We start from the raw sequence: 16905 nt of genomic DNA, 5'->3' as shown, positions 1-16905 counted from the left end.
CACCAGAGCTGCATCCTCTCAAATTATCCTGAATTAAATGTGTTTTTAATCAGTTTTTATTGTGTTTTTATTGTGTGTCAGATGTGTCGTTAAGTTTGGGCTCTGAGAGGAGGGGCTTCCCAATCAGGTTTCTAATTAAAGAACGTCAGCAGGTTAAATGTATGTTGGATCAGATTTAGATATATTTTATATTCCTCTGCCCCGTCCTCCTCCATGTCATCACATGTCTCCCCCCTGATTGACCCCCAGATGGCGCCCTGCTCACCTCTTGGCCCCCGCTGACCTGCATGGATTGGCCCTCGCTGACCTGCATGGATTGGCCCCCGCTGACCTGCATGGATTGGCCCCCGCTGATCTGCATGGATTGGCCCCCGCTGATCTGCATGGATTGGCCCTCGCTGACCTGCATGGATTGGCCCCCGCTGACCTGCATGGATTGGCCCCCGCTGACCTGCATGGATTGGCCCCCGCTGATCTGCATGGAGCTGCTGGCGCTCTTCATACTGGTCGTACTGCTGCTCATGGCGGTCATACTGCTCATGCTGGCGCTCTTGGCGGTCATACTGCTGCTCTTGGCGGTCATACTGCTGCTCTTGGCGGTCATACTGCTCATGCTGGCGCTCTTGGCGGTCATACTGCTGCTCATGGCGGTCATACTGCTCATGCTGGCGCTCATGGCGCTGAACCCGGCCTCGCCTCTCTTCCAGGGCGGCAGAACGTCTCCGCCGGCGTCCGCCAGGGAGCGACTGCTGATGGGAGACATGGACGGCCTGAAGGGGGCGACAGAGAGCTCAGTTACACATATCAGATTCAGATCCAGATCCATTTACTGTCCGTTACACAACATGGAACCGATTCTCAAACCCCTTTAAGTATTAAAAAGACTCAGTGGCAATTTAATAAAAGTGGTTTGTTCTTCGACCGGCGTATCGTCCAGTAAAACAAACTGGTTGAAAAACAAAAAATGTTCTCAAATATGTACAGTGTCATTTAAATAATTCACTACTCCTAAGACTTTGGTAAACCAAATCTAAAACACCCAACAATCGGAGTTTTCACAAGAGTTTTGAAGATTGCCAAGAATCGGATGTCAAATGTTCAGCTTTAAAGTTAATTATCACACAGTGCTCTGAGGTGAGTGAGTTGCATTTCTAGCAGGACCAGAGACTGTGCTGAACATTTTGATATGTAGCACATGGGGTGCCATGTCATGACAAATACATTAAAAAAGTAATTTAAGGAAATCTAAAATTGGAGAAATAACCCTTAGACTCCAGAGGGTTAATACACATGAAATAAGTGTTGCAGAAGTCCTCAAGAGGATCCAGGAGGCTTTAAATGGGGCTGAAGGTTAAAGTGGTTGCACGTAACATTTAGAGTAATGCAGACTCTCAAACCAAAGGAGCCTCAGCTGTTACTCCTCTTACACTCAGAGATAATGTTGTAAATAGGATGCATCACAACCTGCGGCACAAATACATTTAAATGATTCTGGAGATGAACAACTAAAAGCTCGGTAACGCTTTAAATTAAGGTACACACATTCACATCAACTAGTTGTTAATTAACATGTAGGTGTTATGAGGTGTTCCCCCACCTGGATGGTGTTGGTGTTGGCGCCTTCACGTGTCTGACGGGGGACGGGGATTGTTGCCGCCCCCCCCCCACCCTGACGGCCAGAGAGGACTGTGTTGGGGATTTTGAGGGTGGTTTGGGAGCAACTCTGGGGGGGGTCTTATGAGCCAGAGTCAGCTCCCCCCCCTCCACATGCATCGCCATCATGGACGACTGGAAGCTGGCCTCCACCCTCTGAGAGCGAAGGGGGGTTATTAGAAACAAGAATTAAAACCATGGTCTTTATTGTTTATTTATTTATCGTTCCGTACCTTCTCCACTCGGGTCTGACGGGACGACATCACGGTCTTTGTTTTCTTAGCTGGAACGGCTTCTTCACCTGAACACACACACACACACACACACACACACACACACACACACACACACACACACACACACACACACACACACACACACACACACACACACACACAAACACACACACACACCTTAAAGCCAAACTGGACCAAACTCCATGTCTTTATGCTAAGCTAAGCTAACAGTCTCCCCCTGCTTCATGTCTTTATGCTAAACTAGTCTAACCTTTCCCCCTGCTTCATGTCTTTATGCTAAACTAGTCTAACCTTTCCCCCTGCTTCATGTCTTTATGCTAAACTAGGCTAACCTTTCCCCCTGCTTCATGTCTTTATGCTAAACTAGGCTAACCTTTCCCCCTGCTTCATGTCTTTATGCTAAACTAGTCTAACCTTTCCCCCTGCTTCATGTCTTTATGCTAAACTAGTCTAACCTTTCCCCCTGCTTCATGTCTTTATGCTAAACTAGGCTAACCTTTCCCCCTGCTTCATGTCTTTATGCTAAACTAGTCTAACCTTTCCCCCTGCTTCATGTCTTTATGCTAAACTAGTCTAACCTTTCCCCCTGCTTCATGTCTTTATGCTAAGCTAGGCTAACCTTTCCCCCTGCTTCCCGTCTTTATGCTAAGCTAGGCTAACCTTTCCCCTTACTTCATGTCTTTATGCTAAACTAGGCTAACCTTTCCCCCTGCTTCATGTCTTTATGCTAAGCTAGGCTAACCTTTCCCCCTGCTTCATGTCTTTATGCTAAGCTAGGCTAACCTTTCCCCCTGCTTCCCGTCTTTATGCTAAGCTTGGCTAACCTTTCCCCTTGCTTCATGTCTTTATGCTAAGCTAGGCTAACCTTTCCCCCTGCTTCATGTCTTTATGCTAAGCTAGGCTAACCATTCCCCTTGCTTCATGTCTTTATGCTAAGGTAGTCTAACCTTTCCCCCTGCTTCCCGTCTTTATGCTAAGCTAGGCTAACCATTCCCCTTGCTTCATGTCTTTATGCTAAGCTAGGCTAACCTTTCCCCCTGCTTCCCGTCTTTATGCTAAACTAGGCTAACCTTTCCCCCTGCTTCATGTCTTTATGCTAAGCTAGGCTAACCATTCCCCTTGCTTCATGTCTTTATGCTAAGCTAGTCTAACCTTTCCCCCTGCTTCCCGTCTTTATGCTAAGCTAGTCTAACCTTTACCCCTGCTTCCCGTCTTTATGCTAAACTAGGCTAACCTTTCCCCCTGCTTCCCGTCTTTATGCTAAGCTAGGCTAACCTTTCCCCTTGCTTCATGTCTTTATGCTAAGCTAGTCTAACCTTTCCCCCTGCTTCATGTCTTTATGCTAAACTAGTCTAACCTTTCCCCCTGCTTCATGTCTTTATGCTAAACTAGTCTAACCTTTCCCCCTGCTTCATGTCTTTATGCTAAACTAGTCTAACCTTTCCCCCTGCTTCATGTCTTTATGCTAAACTAGTCTAACCTTTCCCCCTGCTTCATGTCTTTATGCTAAACTAGGCTAACCTTTCCCCCTGCTTCATGTCTTTATGCTAAACTAGTCTAACCTTTCCCCCTGCTTCATGTCTTTATGCTAAACTAGTCTAACCTTTCCCCCTGCTTCATGTCTTTATGCTAAGCTAGGCTAACCTTTCCCCCTGCTTCCCGTCTTTATGCTAAGCTAGGCTAACCTTTCCCCTTACTTCATGTCTTTATGCTAAACTAGGCTAACCTTTCCCCCTGCTTCATGTCTTTATGCTAAGCTAGGCTAACCTTTCCCCCTGCTTCATGTCTTTATGCTAAGCTAGGCTAACCTTTCCCCCTGCTTCATGTCTTTATGCTAAGCTAGGCTAACCTTTCCCCCTGCTTCCCGTCTTTATGCTAAGCTAGGCTAACCTTTCCCCTTACTTCATGTCTTTATGCTAAGCTAGGCTAACCTTTCCCCCTGCTTCATGTCTTTATGCTAAGCTTGGCTAACCTTTCCCCTTGCTTCATGTCTTTATGCTAAGCTAGGCTAACCTTTCCCCCTGCTTCATGTCTTTATGCTAAGCTAGGCTAACCATTCCCCTTGCTTCATGTCTTTATGCTAAGGTAGTCTAACCTTTCCCCCTGCTTCCCGTCTTTATGCTAAGCTAGGCTAACCATTCCCCTTGCTTCATGTCTTTATGCTAAGCTAGGCTAACCTTTCCCCCTGCTTCCCGTCTTTATGCTAAACTAGGCTAACCTTTCCCCCTGCTTCATGTCTTTATGCTAAGCTAGGCTAACCATTCCCCTTGCTTCATGTCTTTATGCTAAGCTAGTCTAACCTTTCCCCCTGCTTCCCGTCTTTATGCTAAGCTAGGCTAACCTTTCCCCTTGCTTCATGTCTTTATGCTAAGCTAGTCTAACCTTTACCCCTGCTTCCCGTCTTTATGCTAAACTAGGCTAACCTTTCCCCCTGCTTCCCGTCTTTATGCTAAGCTAGGCTAACCTTTCCCCTTGCTTCATGTCTTTATGCTAAGCTAGTCTAACCTTTCCCCCTGCTTCATGTCTTTATGCTAAACTAGTCTAACCTTTCCCCCTGCTTCATGTCTTTATGCTAAACTAGTCTAACCTTTCCCCCTGCTTCATGTCTTTATGCTAAACTAGTCTAACCTTTCCCCCTGCTTCATGTCTTTATGCTAAACTAGTCTAACCTTTCCCCCTGCTTCATGTCTTTATGCTAAACTAGTCTAACCTTTCCCCCTGCTTCATGTCTTTATGCTAAACTAGGCTAACCTTTCCCCCTGCTTCATGTCTTTATGCTAAACTAGTCTAACCTTTCCCCCTGCTTCATGTCTTTATGCTAAACTAGTCTAACCTTTCCCCCTGCTTCATGTCTTTATGCTAAGCTAGGCTAACCTTTCCCCCTGCTTCCCGTCTTTATGCTAAGCTAGGCTAACCTTTCCCCTTACTTCATGTCTTTATGCTAAACTAGGCTAACCTTTCCCCCTGCTTCATGTCTTTATGCTAAGCTAGGCTAACCTTTCCCCCTGCTTCATGTCTTTATGCTAAGCTAGGCTAACCTTTCCCCCTGCTTCATGTCTTTATGCTAAGCTAGGCTAACCTTTCCCCCTGCTTCCCGTCTTTATGCTAAGCTAGGCTAACCTTTCCCCTTGCTTCATGTCTTTATGCTAAGCTAGGCTAACCTTTCCCCCTGCTTCATGTCTTTATGCTAAGCTTGGCTAACCTTTCCCCTTGCTTCATGTCTTTATGCTAAGCTAGGCTAACCTTTCCCCCTGCTTCATGTCTTTATGCTAAGCTAGGCTAACCATTCCCCTTGCTTCATGTCTTTATGCTAAGGTAGTCTAACCTTTCCCCCTGCTTCCCGTCTTTATGCTAAGCTAGGCTAACCATTCCCCTTGCTTCATGTCTTTATGCTAAGCTAGGCTAACCTTTCCCCCTGCTTCCCGTCTTTATGCTAAACTAGGCTAACCTTTCCCCCTGCTTCATGTCTTTATGCTAAGCTAGGCTAACCATTCCCCTTGCTTCATGTCTTTATGCTAAGCTAGTCTAACCTTTCCCCCTGCTTCCCGTCTTTATGCTAAGCTAGGCTAACCTTTCCCCTTGCTTCATGTCTTTATGCTAAGCTAGTCTAACCTTTACCCCTGCTTCCCGTCTTTATGCTAAACTAGGCTAACCTTTCCCCCTGCTTCCCGTCTTTATGCTAAGCTAGGCTAACCTTTCCCCTTGCTTCATGTCTTTATGCTAAGCTAGTCTAACCTTTCCCCCTGCTTCATGTCTTTATGCTAAGCTAGGCTAATCCTGTCCTGGATGCTCAGAGATTAATCTAAAACACCAGGCTGCTGCTATAGTTGTATATCTATAGGTCTACAGTTCTCTAAATGTCTGTGTCCTGTTGCCGGGCAGACTCCCTCACCTTGCACCAGCAGCTCGCAGGTGGAGGTTGCTCTTCCGCTGCTGTTGGTGGCGGTGGCAGAATAGTTCCCAGAATCCTCGGGGAAGGCCTCAGCGATCAGCAGGCTGTGCGTCTCGCCCTCCGTCAGGATCCTGAAGTCTGGCGAGCTCTGGATCTCCGCCCCCTCCCTGAAGAACCTCACCTGGGGGAGGGGGATACCTGAGACTCTGACGTCCAGCCTCACCTGGCTGCCCTGGAGCACCGTGGAGCTCTGGAGGCGGAGCAGGAAGCTGGGAGGGGCTGTCTCCGCTGGGGGGGGGGGGGGGGGGGGGGCGGGAGAGGTCATTAAACTGGGGCTCCAATCACTGCACCATCAACCATCACTTCCTGCTATACCAGGACTCAGACACTGGAACAGGACTCTAGGAAGGTTCGTTTCCTGTCTCTTTGCTGTTGTTTTGGATCTTAAATGTCTTGTTAAGTTTCTCTCTGTAGTAGTTTCCTGTCTCTATGAGGTTGTTTAGTATATGTTATGGTTGTTAAAGTGGACCTATCATGCTATATTTGAATAATATAGTGTAGGGCCATACCTATATAAGGCATATTTATACTTTTTTTTTTTCAAAATACCAAACAGATCATGCATTTTAGCCATGCCTCATTTTGCTCAATTTGACATTTTTTAGATCTGTTTTAGCAAGGGCTGATTCAGTGAGAACAGCACCATCTACTGGCCTGGCATATGTACTACAGCGTCTCCAGCGCTTTCGAACGGCAATGGCCGTGGCTGTCTCCTCCTGATTGGTGGAGTTGGCCCAATAGCCGTAGCGCCACCGTCCTGACGTCAGGACAGTGTTCAAATCTGGATCAGTTTTTATCAGATCCGTTGCAGCCCCTTTTTTAGAGATTTGGGTATGGAGGAAAATAGAGAGGGTTGTGTTTTCTGACACTTGGTGAGTTCCCTGGAACACCGGGGACACATATTCATGTAGAAAAGTGCATTTTGTATGATAGGTCCCCTTTAAGTTTCTCTCTGCAGTAGTTTCCTGTCTCTCAGGTGATCCAGCCTCACCTGTGACGAGCAGTTCTGCGGTGCTGGTGGCCTGTCCGGCTCCGTTGGTCGCTCTGACGGAGAACCTCCCACTGTGTGCGGCGGTCACAGCAGGGATCCTCAGAACAGCACGGCCATCGCTGAACGAGATCTGAATGCCGGGCAGAACGGCGGAGGAGAGAACCTGGCCATCCCGAAACCAGCTCACCTCAGGAACAGGAGAACCTGCAGAGAACCAGAACCAGTCAGATCAGAGGATAACCAACACTGGACCTGCAGGACTCACAACCTCAGATATTTAACAGGATTATTCAAACAAAGTTTATTTGATCTAAGACTAAAAAATGTGAAATCCTAAATTAAGAATTGAAGGAAGATTTCGATTTTTAGATCCAATCTGAACTGGTTTAATCTTAACCAGTTCAGATTGGATTTCAGTTGAACTGGTTGTGTTTAGAGATGAACTGGTTGTGTTTAGAGATGAACTGGTTGTGTTTAGAGATGAACTGGTTGTGTTTAGAGATGAACTGGTTGTGTTTAGAGATGAACTGGTTGTGTTTAGAGATGAACTGGTTGTGTGTTTAGAGATGGACTGGTTGTGTTTAGAGATGGACTGGTTGTGTTTAGTGTCTCTCACCGTTGACTTGAGCCTGGAACGTCGCGGCACTACCCTCTAGTGCCACGACGCTCTGCAGCGGCTGCAGGAACGTCGGCGCCTGTGTTGACATGTTTGTTGGCACCCTGCAGGAAAACAGATGAAGTTTAGTAATAAATCAACAGATTACTTTTAACGTCAATGATTCACTAAGGTTTCAGTTTCCTGTGTCGATGCAAACAGAAACAACTCAATGCTTCAACCTAAAGATACAATGAGAATAAAGTGTCAGATGTTCTCCTGTTGGTTACCTTCTAAAGAGAACATGGACTCTGAAGGATCCCACATGCAATACATCTCTATTGAATTCATGCATTCACTGATTTGAGAACCGATGTTTTGTCAGCTGTAGTTTTTATTTTCTTATTTTCTGTAAAAATACAATCATTTATTGTGAGCTTCGCAGAGCAGAGCAGGAACAGTTTCAATCCTCCAAACTAGTTTCAGTAACGGATTATCAAGATACTTAAATACAAGTTACAGTATTCTCTTACAGTTGCATAAAGAAATCTGATTACTTTTACATTTCTAAATATTGGGGATGACCATCAGGATGAAATGTTAGTAAAAAGATCTTCTGGTGTTTGTTGTAAAGGATCAGATGTTATCTCTGTCATATAATACTTTAGTGTGAATCGAGACGCCTGAATCTGCTTCATGAAGGTTTCCCCATCAATCAAATCATTTCTAAACATCTTGGTTCATCTTCTCTGAGCTCACATTGCTCTGTGTTCTTACATAATGCAGAGGAGTTAAAGGGCTTGAGGTTTTTATGATTCAGGAGACAGATTTAGCAGCAGCTGGAGGAGAAGTGCTGAGTGAGAGACGGCTCAGTTTCAGAACAAGAGCCCCATCTATTTATATCTAAAGGGGGGGGGGGGTGCAGCAGCTGCAGGCCCGTTAATCAGAGAAGAAGAAGAAGAAGAAGAAGAAGAAGAAGAAGAAGAAGAAGAAGAAGAAGTTTAAACTATACATACATATAATCAGAGGAAACTGTATGCAAAAATCTAAACTTTAAATTAAAGATGCCCTACTTTAAAGAGTCCTCTCCTGCTGATGTTCAGGTGTATATCAGTATGTAGTGTCTCTACTTTAAAGAGTCCTCTCCTGCTGATGTTCAGGTGTATATCAGTATGTAGTGTCTCTACTTTAAAGAGTCCTCTCCTGCTGATGTTCAGGTGTATATCAGTATGTAGTGTCTCTACTTTAAAGAGTCCTCTCCTGCTGATGTTCAGGTGTATATCAGTATGTAGTGTCTCTACTTTAAAGAGTCCTCTCCTGCTGATGTTCAGGTGTATATCAGTATGTAGTGTCTCTACTTTAAAGAGTCCTCTCCTGCTGATGTTCAGGTGTATATCAGTATGTAGTGTCTCTACTTTAAAGAGTCCTCTCCTGCTGATGTTCAGGTGTATATCAGTATGTAGTGTCTCTACTTTAAAGAGTCCTCTCCTGCTGATGTTCAGGTGTATATCAGTATGTAGTGTCTCTACTTTAAAGAGTCCTCTCCTGCTGATGTTCAGGTGTATATCAGTATGTCGTGTCTCTACTTTAAAGAGTCCTCTCCTGCTGATGTTCAGGTGTATATCAGTATGTAGTGTCTCTACTTTAAAGAGTCCTCTCCTGCTGATGTTCAGGTGTATATCAGTATGTAGTGTCTCTACTTTAAAGAGTCCTCTCCTGCTGATGTTCAGGTGTATATCAGTATGTCGTGTCTCTACTTTAAAGAGTCCTCTCCTGCTGATGTTCAGGTGTATATCAGTATGTAGTGTCTCTACTTTAAAGAGTCCTCTCCTGCTGATGTTCAGGTGTATATCAGTATGTAGTGTCTCTACTTTAAAGAGTCCTCTCCTGCTGATGTTCAGGTGTATATCAGTATGTCGTGTCTCTACTTTAAAGAGTCCTCTCCTGCTGATGTTCAGGTGTATATCAGTATGTCGTGTCTCTACTTTAAAGAGTCCTCTCCTGCTGATGTTCAGGTGTATATCAGTATGTAGTGTCTCTACTTTAAAGAGTCCTCTCCTGCTGATGTTCAGGTGTATATCAGTATGTAGTGTCTCTACTTTAAAGAGTCCTCTCCTGCTGATGTTCAGGTGTATATCAGTATGTAGTGTCTCTACTTTAAAGAGTCCTCTCCTGCTGATGTTCAGGTGTATATCAGTATGTAGTGTCTCTACTTTAAAGAGTTCTCTCCTGCTGATGTTCAGGTGTATATCAGTATGTAGTGTCTCTACTTTAAAGAGTCCTCTCCTGCTGATGTTCAGGTGTATATCAGTATGTAGTGTCTCTACTTTAAAGAGTCCTCTCCTGCTGATGTTCAGGTGTATATCAGTATGTAGTGTCTCTACTTTAAAGAGTCCTCTCCTGCTGATGTTCAGGTGTATATCAGTATGTAGTGTCTCTACTTTAAAGAGTCCTCTCCTGCTGATGTTCAGGTGTATATCAGTATGTAGTGTCTCTACTTTAAAGAGTTCTCTCCTGCTGATGTTCAGGTGTATATCAGTATGTAGTGTCTCTACTTTAAAGAGTCCTCTCCTGCTGATGTTCAGGTGTATATCAGTATGTCGTGTCTCTACTTTAAAGAGTCCTCTCCTGCTGATGTTCAGGTGTATATCAGTATGTAGTGTCTCTACTTTAAAGAGTCCTCTCCTGCTGATGTTCAGGTGTATATCAGTATGTAGTGTCTCTACTTTAAAGAGTTCTCTCCTGCTGATGTTCAGGTGTATATCAGTATGTAGTGTCTCTACTTTAAAGAGTCCTCTCCTGCTGATGTTCAGGTGTATATCAGTATGTAGTGTCTCTACTTTAAAGAGTCCTCTCCTGCTGATGTTCAGGTGTATATCAGTATGTAGTGTCTCTACTTTAAAGAGTCCTCTCCTGCTGATGTTCAGGTGTATATCAGTATGTAGTGTCTCTACTTTAAAGAGTCCTCTCCTGCTGATGTTCAGGTGTATATCAGTATGTAGTGTCTCTACTTTAAAGAGTCCTCTCCTGCTGCAGAGCCTCTTTCTGAAACCCAGCTCTGCTCTGATTGGTCGACTGCTTAGAGCCTATCACGTACAATGTGTTCGAGCCAAGAGGTGTTACTTTGTGATGTCACTATGTTGTGGAAATAAGTAAACAAAAGAGGCTTGGAATGATTGGGGGGGTTAATGGGGGGGGGGGGTCACAGTGGGGGGTGTTTCGCTATGACCCCCCCCTCCCACCTGTGGGGGGCAAGGCTTTTATTGTGACAGCTGCTACAGGAAGTCAGAGACTTCATCCTGAGAGACTCTGTGAGCTCAGGTTTCACCTTCTTTCAAACCTCTCCTTCATTACAGTGAGGTCTGGTTCAGTGCACTTCAACATATATATTTTAAACAGAAAATTAGCCCTCACATGACAACATTTATTTACAGCTTAAATCATGTTTAGACACTACAAATGTTTTAGTTTCTTACTCTCTCTCTCTCTATATATATCTATATATATATATATATATATATATATATATATATATATATATATATATATATATATAGAGATATCTTCATATTATTCTGATATGGTGCAACTGTCCCCTAACCTTATTCCCTCTAGGATTAATACACTTTTAGGATTTAAAGTCCTATTTTAGGAAAAGTAAATCCACTAAGTCATAAACTTGTGATTAACTTTTATTTATTTTTAGAAGATTTGTTCACACAGAGTTTTAATGTAATATAAATCTGAAGTCAGGGTTAGGTTCTGGTTCTGTACCCTGACCCTCTGGGAATGAAATATTTTAAACACGATGAGTCCGACTTTTTATATTTAGCATTTTGACGTGCTAATGACAACGCAGCTGTTAGAGCCAGCTGCCCCCCTCCCCCAAATGGGGCTCTGCGGGGAAAAACCAGCCCCCCCAGGACAGTTATTGCCACTCGTCGACTGAAGTATTTGCGGTGTGTTCATAGGCGGGCGGCGTAGCCGACGCGGGCGGCATAGCTGACGTAAAAGTCGGGAAAAGTCGACCCCCCCCCCCCCACACACACACTGCAAGAGCCTCACACTGACCCCCCATTGTGATTTTCTGTCATTACAGTTTGAGGGGTTAATGGAGGTGGGGTTTTTTTAATAACAAACTGAAGATCAGTCTTTGAGCTGATCTGAGAATGTGACTCTAATCTGTTTATTTATATTTTATTCACTAAAGTTATGAGGTATTTTCCGACTTTTAACTATTTTCTTCAATTTCAGATTTAAGTTTTAATAAATATTCAGACTTTTTTTCACATTCTGAAATGTTTTAACAGTTTATTTGTAAAATAATAATAACATCATATTGAGCTGAAGGGTTCCTGTAATGTTACGTGTTGTTGTGTTTCTACTGTCACACACACTGTACCACACACCGTCACACACACTGTACCACACACCGTCACACACACACTGTACCACACACTGTACCACACACCATCAGACACACACACACACACTGTACCACACACCATCACACACACTGTACCACACACCGTCACACACACACTACCACACACTGTACCACACACTGTACCACACACCATCACACACACTGTACCACACACCGTCACACACACACTATCACACACTGTACCACACACTGTACCACACACCGTCACACACACACTACCACACACTGTACCACACACCATCACACACACTGTACCACACACTGTACCACACACTGTCACACACCGTCACACACACTGTCACACACCGTCACACACACCGTCACACACACCGTCACACACTGTCACACACACCGCTCTATCCTGCTGTCCATTAAACTATCCATGAACAAAGTTAATATAAAATAAAGTCATTGTTTATAATGACACGTCTGATCCGTGTTCAATACAAGAGGGAACGTTTGTAAATCTAAAAACGTTAGTTAGGACGTAGAAAATAGAGTATATAATCCTAAAGGATATGTCTCTGTGTTTATAAAGTGACTGGGAGAGGAACAAGAGACTGGACAAGCTTTCTATTAGAATCTGATATATTTTCATACTTTTCTTTAAATCATGAATTTTATCTCACAAATTAAACTTTGGTCTTAGATTTCGACTTTTATTAAATGATGACATTTATCTCTGTCTTTATTTACAGAAATACTTTCCCCTCAGTATTTCAACTTATTATTTCAAAATAGAGACTGATCTCACGATATTTACTTTTTTGAGAATTTCATTTTTATTTCTAAGAAACTCTTTTTCCTCAGAATTAAAGAAGACTTCTTTGAACCTTTACTTTAGACTTCTATGAACCTTTACTTTAGACTTCTATGAACCTTTACTTTAGACTTCAATGAACCTTTACTTTAGACTTCAATGAACCTTTACTTTAGACTTCTATGAACCTTTACTTTAGACTTCAATGAACCTTTACTTTAGACTTCTATGAACCTTTACTTTAGACTTCAATGAACCTTTACTTTAGACTTCTTTGAACCTTTACTTTAGACTTCTATGAACCTTTACTTTAGACTTCAATGAACCTTTACTTTAGACTTCAATGAACCTTTACTTTAGACTTCTATGAACCTTTACTTTAGACTTCTATGCACCTTTACTTTAGACTTCTATGAACCTTTACTTTAGACTTCAATGAACCTTTACTTTAGACTTCTATGAACCTTTACTTTAGACTTCTATGAACCTTTACTTTAGACTTCTATGAACCTTTACTTTAGACTTCTATGAACCTTTTACTTAGACTTCTAATGAACCTTTACTTAGACTTCAATGAACCTTTACCTTTAGACTTCTATGAACCTTTACTTTAGACTTCTATGAACCTTTACTTTAGACTTCTATGAACCTTTACTTTAGACTTCTATGAACCTTTACTTTAGACTTCAATGACCTTACTGAGACTTCTATGAACCTTTTACTAGACTTCTATGAACCTTTACTTTAGACTTCTATGAACCTTTACTTTAGACTTCTATGAACCTTTACTTTAGACTTCATATGACCTTTACTTTAGACTTCTATGAACCTTTACTTTAGACTTCATATGAACCTTTACTTTAGACTTCATGAACCTTTACTTAGACTTCAATGAACCTTTACTTTAGACTTCTATGAACCTTTACTTTAGACTTCTATGAACCTTTACTTTAGACTTCTATGAACCTTTACTTTAGACTTCTATGAACCTTTACTTTAGACTTCTATGAACCTTTACTTTAGACTTCTATGAACCTTTACTTTAGACTTCTATGAACCTTTACTTTAGACTTCAATGAACCTTTACTTTAGACTTCTATGAACCTTTACTTTAGACTTCTATGAACCTTTACTTTAGACTTCTATGAACCTTTACTTTAGACTTCTATGAACCTTTACTTTAGACTTCTATGAACCTTTACTTTAGACTTCTAATGAACCTTACTTTAGACTTCTATGAACCTTTACTTTAGACTTCTATGAACCTTTACTTTAGACTTCTATGAACCTTTACTTTAGACTTCTATGAACCTTTACTTTAGACTTCTATGAACCTTTACTTTAGACTTCTATGAACCTTTACTTTAGACTTCTATGAACCTTTACTTTAGACTTCTATGAACCTTTACTTTAGACTTCTATGAACCTTTACTTTAGACTTCTATGAACCTTTACTTTAGACTTCTATGAACCTTTACTTTTTTAAAGATGACTTTTCATCTAAATGTTGTTGCTTAAAGTTTTATATATTTTTTTAAATAAAACATTTTCTCAGTTAGAAGACTTTTTTTTTAAAATCCTGACTTTATTTTCAGAATTTCGACTGTTCTAAGAACGTTGACCTAAAACCAGGGGCGCACCTTGCGAACAGGCAAGGCAGGCAGCTGCTTGGGGCCCCGGACCAGAAGGGGGCCCCCAAAGAAGGTAGATTAAGAAGGTCCACAGCAACGACAACATGAAACACCCTTTAATTTACTGCAACGACATGTCGGGAAACCCCCTCAAGGCGGCCCCATGCATAGCGCGCCGTAAAATGCTGCTTCTTATTTTAAGTTTCGTTGCCTTGCTCCGCTCGGGGGGGGGGGGGGGGGGGGGGGGGGGAGAGTGTGTTGGGACGCCACTGATGGTGATGAAAGCTGGTTCGAGGGGCCCCCAGTGAATTTTTGCCTAGGGCCCCCACAGACTCTTGAATCGCCACTGCCTGAAACTTAAGACTTTAAACCTGGACGAATAAAGAGATGTTTCCTGAAGCAGATTCATGGTTTCAAGACACAGGAAAACACCAACAGTTGAAGAGAGAAACACCACGAGCAGAAAACCTCCTGAACTGTTCCTGAAACACGAGGCGCCTCCTCTTCAGAATAAACATCACACTTGATAAAACACTTTAAACACTTTAAAACAAACCCAAGCAGCAGATTGTCCTCCTGAATGCTAAAGTATAGTTTATGTTCAGTTCATGAAGCTATAAAATAAGTTATCCATTCATTATAATAATTTTATATAAATACATTTATTTAATTGTTCCTCAGAAAATCTAAATAATTTAATTTTTAATTTTTTGCATTTCTTTATTATAATTAACATCTTGTTTGATTGAAGCTCACATTTTAAATGCACGTGTTCTCATTGTTGGTGTCTCTTTTAATGTTGTGTTGTTAAACCGGATGGATTCTCCTTGTTTCTATTACATTACTTTTCACTTTTAATATTTTCTATCACTTTCTCTTCTTTTGAATTGTGTTGTTTCTGAAATGAAGAGATAGATTCACTCTTAAGTTTAATGTTTGTAGAAATGTCTCTAAAGTTTCCTGTTTTATATTAAAGTGAATATCTGTGGACTCTGTAATGGACATGCTTATATGATTTATATATTTATATATATATATATAAACCTGAACAATTGGGATATTCTGTGCAGATGAAGCGTCTGAATGTGAAGTATTAATAGCCGCTCCGCCTCACATCTATTTATAATCTCTGAGTTTATGAAAGCATTAAACACCGGCTGCACCACAGACCTTAACTCTTTAAACACGACAGACCTTAACTCTTTAAACACGACAGACCTTAACTCTTTAAACGTGAATGAGAGAGAATCAGGATTTATATCCATACATTCTGATCAGAAACATGTGACTGTGATCTCTCTTCTGATTGGTCCCTTTGTGTCAAGTTCAATGTCCAATAAAGGAAATGAAATAAATGTCAGACATTCTTCAACCAGCAACTCTTTCTAGACCCCCCCCCCCCCTTTTACCTTTAGCAGAACTTCTTTTATAAATCAGAAAACAGTTCAGGTTACACAGAGAGGTTTATCTTTAAAGCTGTGTACAGAAATATAGAACAATAAACTACCTGAGATAAATACAACAGAATAACAGAATAACTCTCAGAATACAGTAAATAAACACCTGTCTGTTTATACTGTAATCATAATGTCATTTTCACACAGTTTCCTGTATCCCTGCCCTTCTGAGCCCCTATTCGTCTCTATTTGCAGAAACCAGGCCCAGCGACACATATGGCAGTGTGTAAAAATACACCTCCCCCCGGACCCCCCCCCCCCCCTGTGATTGACAGCCACCATGTGCACATATCTGCTGAGAGCTGATATCTGCGCTGTGATTCCCTTAAAAAGACATGCCTCTCGTCCTATCAGCTGCTATTCCTGGCTGCTCTCTGCTCGGTGCACGCGGCCTTCAGGTGTCCAACTCCTCCATATTATTATTATTATTATTATCATCATTATTATTATTATCATCAAACAGAACTGCACAGACAGCTGATAGAGTCCTGATAACACACAGGTGTTGGGGCTCACCTATCGGGTATGCCTCGCTGTGACGGGACGAGCCCAGATGATGTTCAGTATCGACTCTTATCCTCAAATCGTTTCTCCAGAAAAATCCAAAGGTGAAAGCGGACCCCTCAGTGCAGATGCTTCCCTGACGACCTCCACCCGAGGCTGGGAAACTAACTGCTCAGGAGGGCCCTGACGGAGCCGCGGGGCTTTATAGCTGGGGGGCCGGCCCTCAGAGGGTCCTCCCATCACTCAGGGGGCATCATGGGACAGACAACTATACCCCCCCCCCCCCCCCCCCCCCCCCCCCTCCATCATCACCTCCATCTCCATCATCACCTCCACCTCCATCATCTGATCTGATCCATCTGAGAGAAAGGAGTCAGCATCATTAAAGATCATTAAAGTTAGTTAATACAGAGACATGGTGGGGGGGCGGGACCATCAGGGCCGGGGCTGTGCCTGTCACTCAAACCACACCCCACCCCACCAGCCTGGTGTGTTATAACACAGGACCCCCCCCCCCCCAGTTATAACACAGGACCCCCCCCCCCGTTTACATCATGCTGCATCATTACCCAAACCCAGTTTAAATGTTTTTAAACTGCAGCTGCTCTGCCAGAGGGGAGAAGCTGTACTAATACTACACATTATAGTGAAGTACAAG

General features: G+C 42.6%; 1 protein-coding gene across 1 annotated transcript in view; it reads right to left on the bottom strand.

The window, feature by feature from the left end:
* Positions 1–16412, bottom strand: part of LOC117496739 (titin-like) — a gene marked incomplete at its 3' end in the record, with an annotated part of 221578 nt that extends 205166 nt beyond the window's left edge. The window contains 7 exon segments of the mRNA XM_034148477.1: positions 266–770; positions 1598–1809; positions 1887–1954; positions 5803–6090; positions 6854–7057; positions 7470–7573; positions 16260–16412. Of these exon segments, the coding sequence (XP_034004368.1) occupies positions 266–770; positions 1598–1809; positions 1887–1954; positions 5803–6090; positions 6854–7057; positions 7470–7560 (1368 nt within the window).
* Between the last annotated feature and the right edge of the window lie 493 nt (positions 16413–16905).

The sequence above is a fragment of the Trematomus bernacchii genome, unplaced genomic scaffold, assembly GCF_902827165.1.
Source record: "Trematomus bernacchii unplaced genomic scaffold, fTreBer1.1, whole genome shotgun sequence".
In the NCBI taxonomy this organism is placed as follows: domain Eukaryota; kingdom Metazoa; phylum Chordata; class Actinopteri; order Perciformes; family Nototheniidae; genus Trematomus; species Trematomus bernacchii.
The sequence above is the reverse complement of the archived record's forward strand: the minus strand, read 5'-3'. Positions and strand labels throughout refer to the sequence as shown.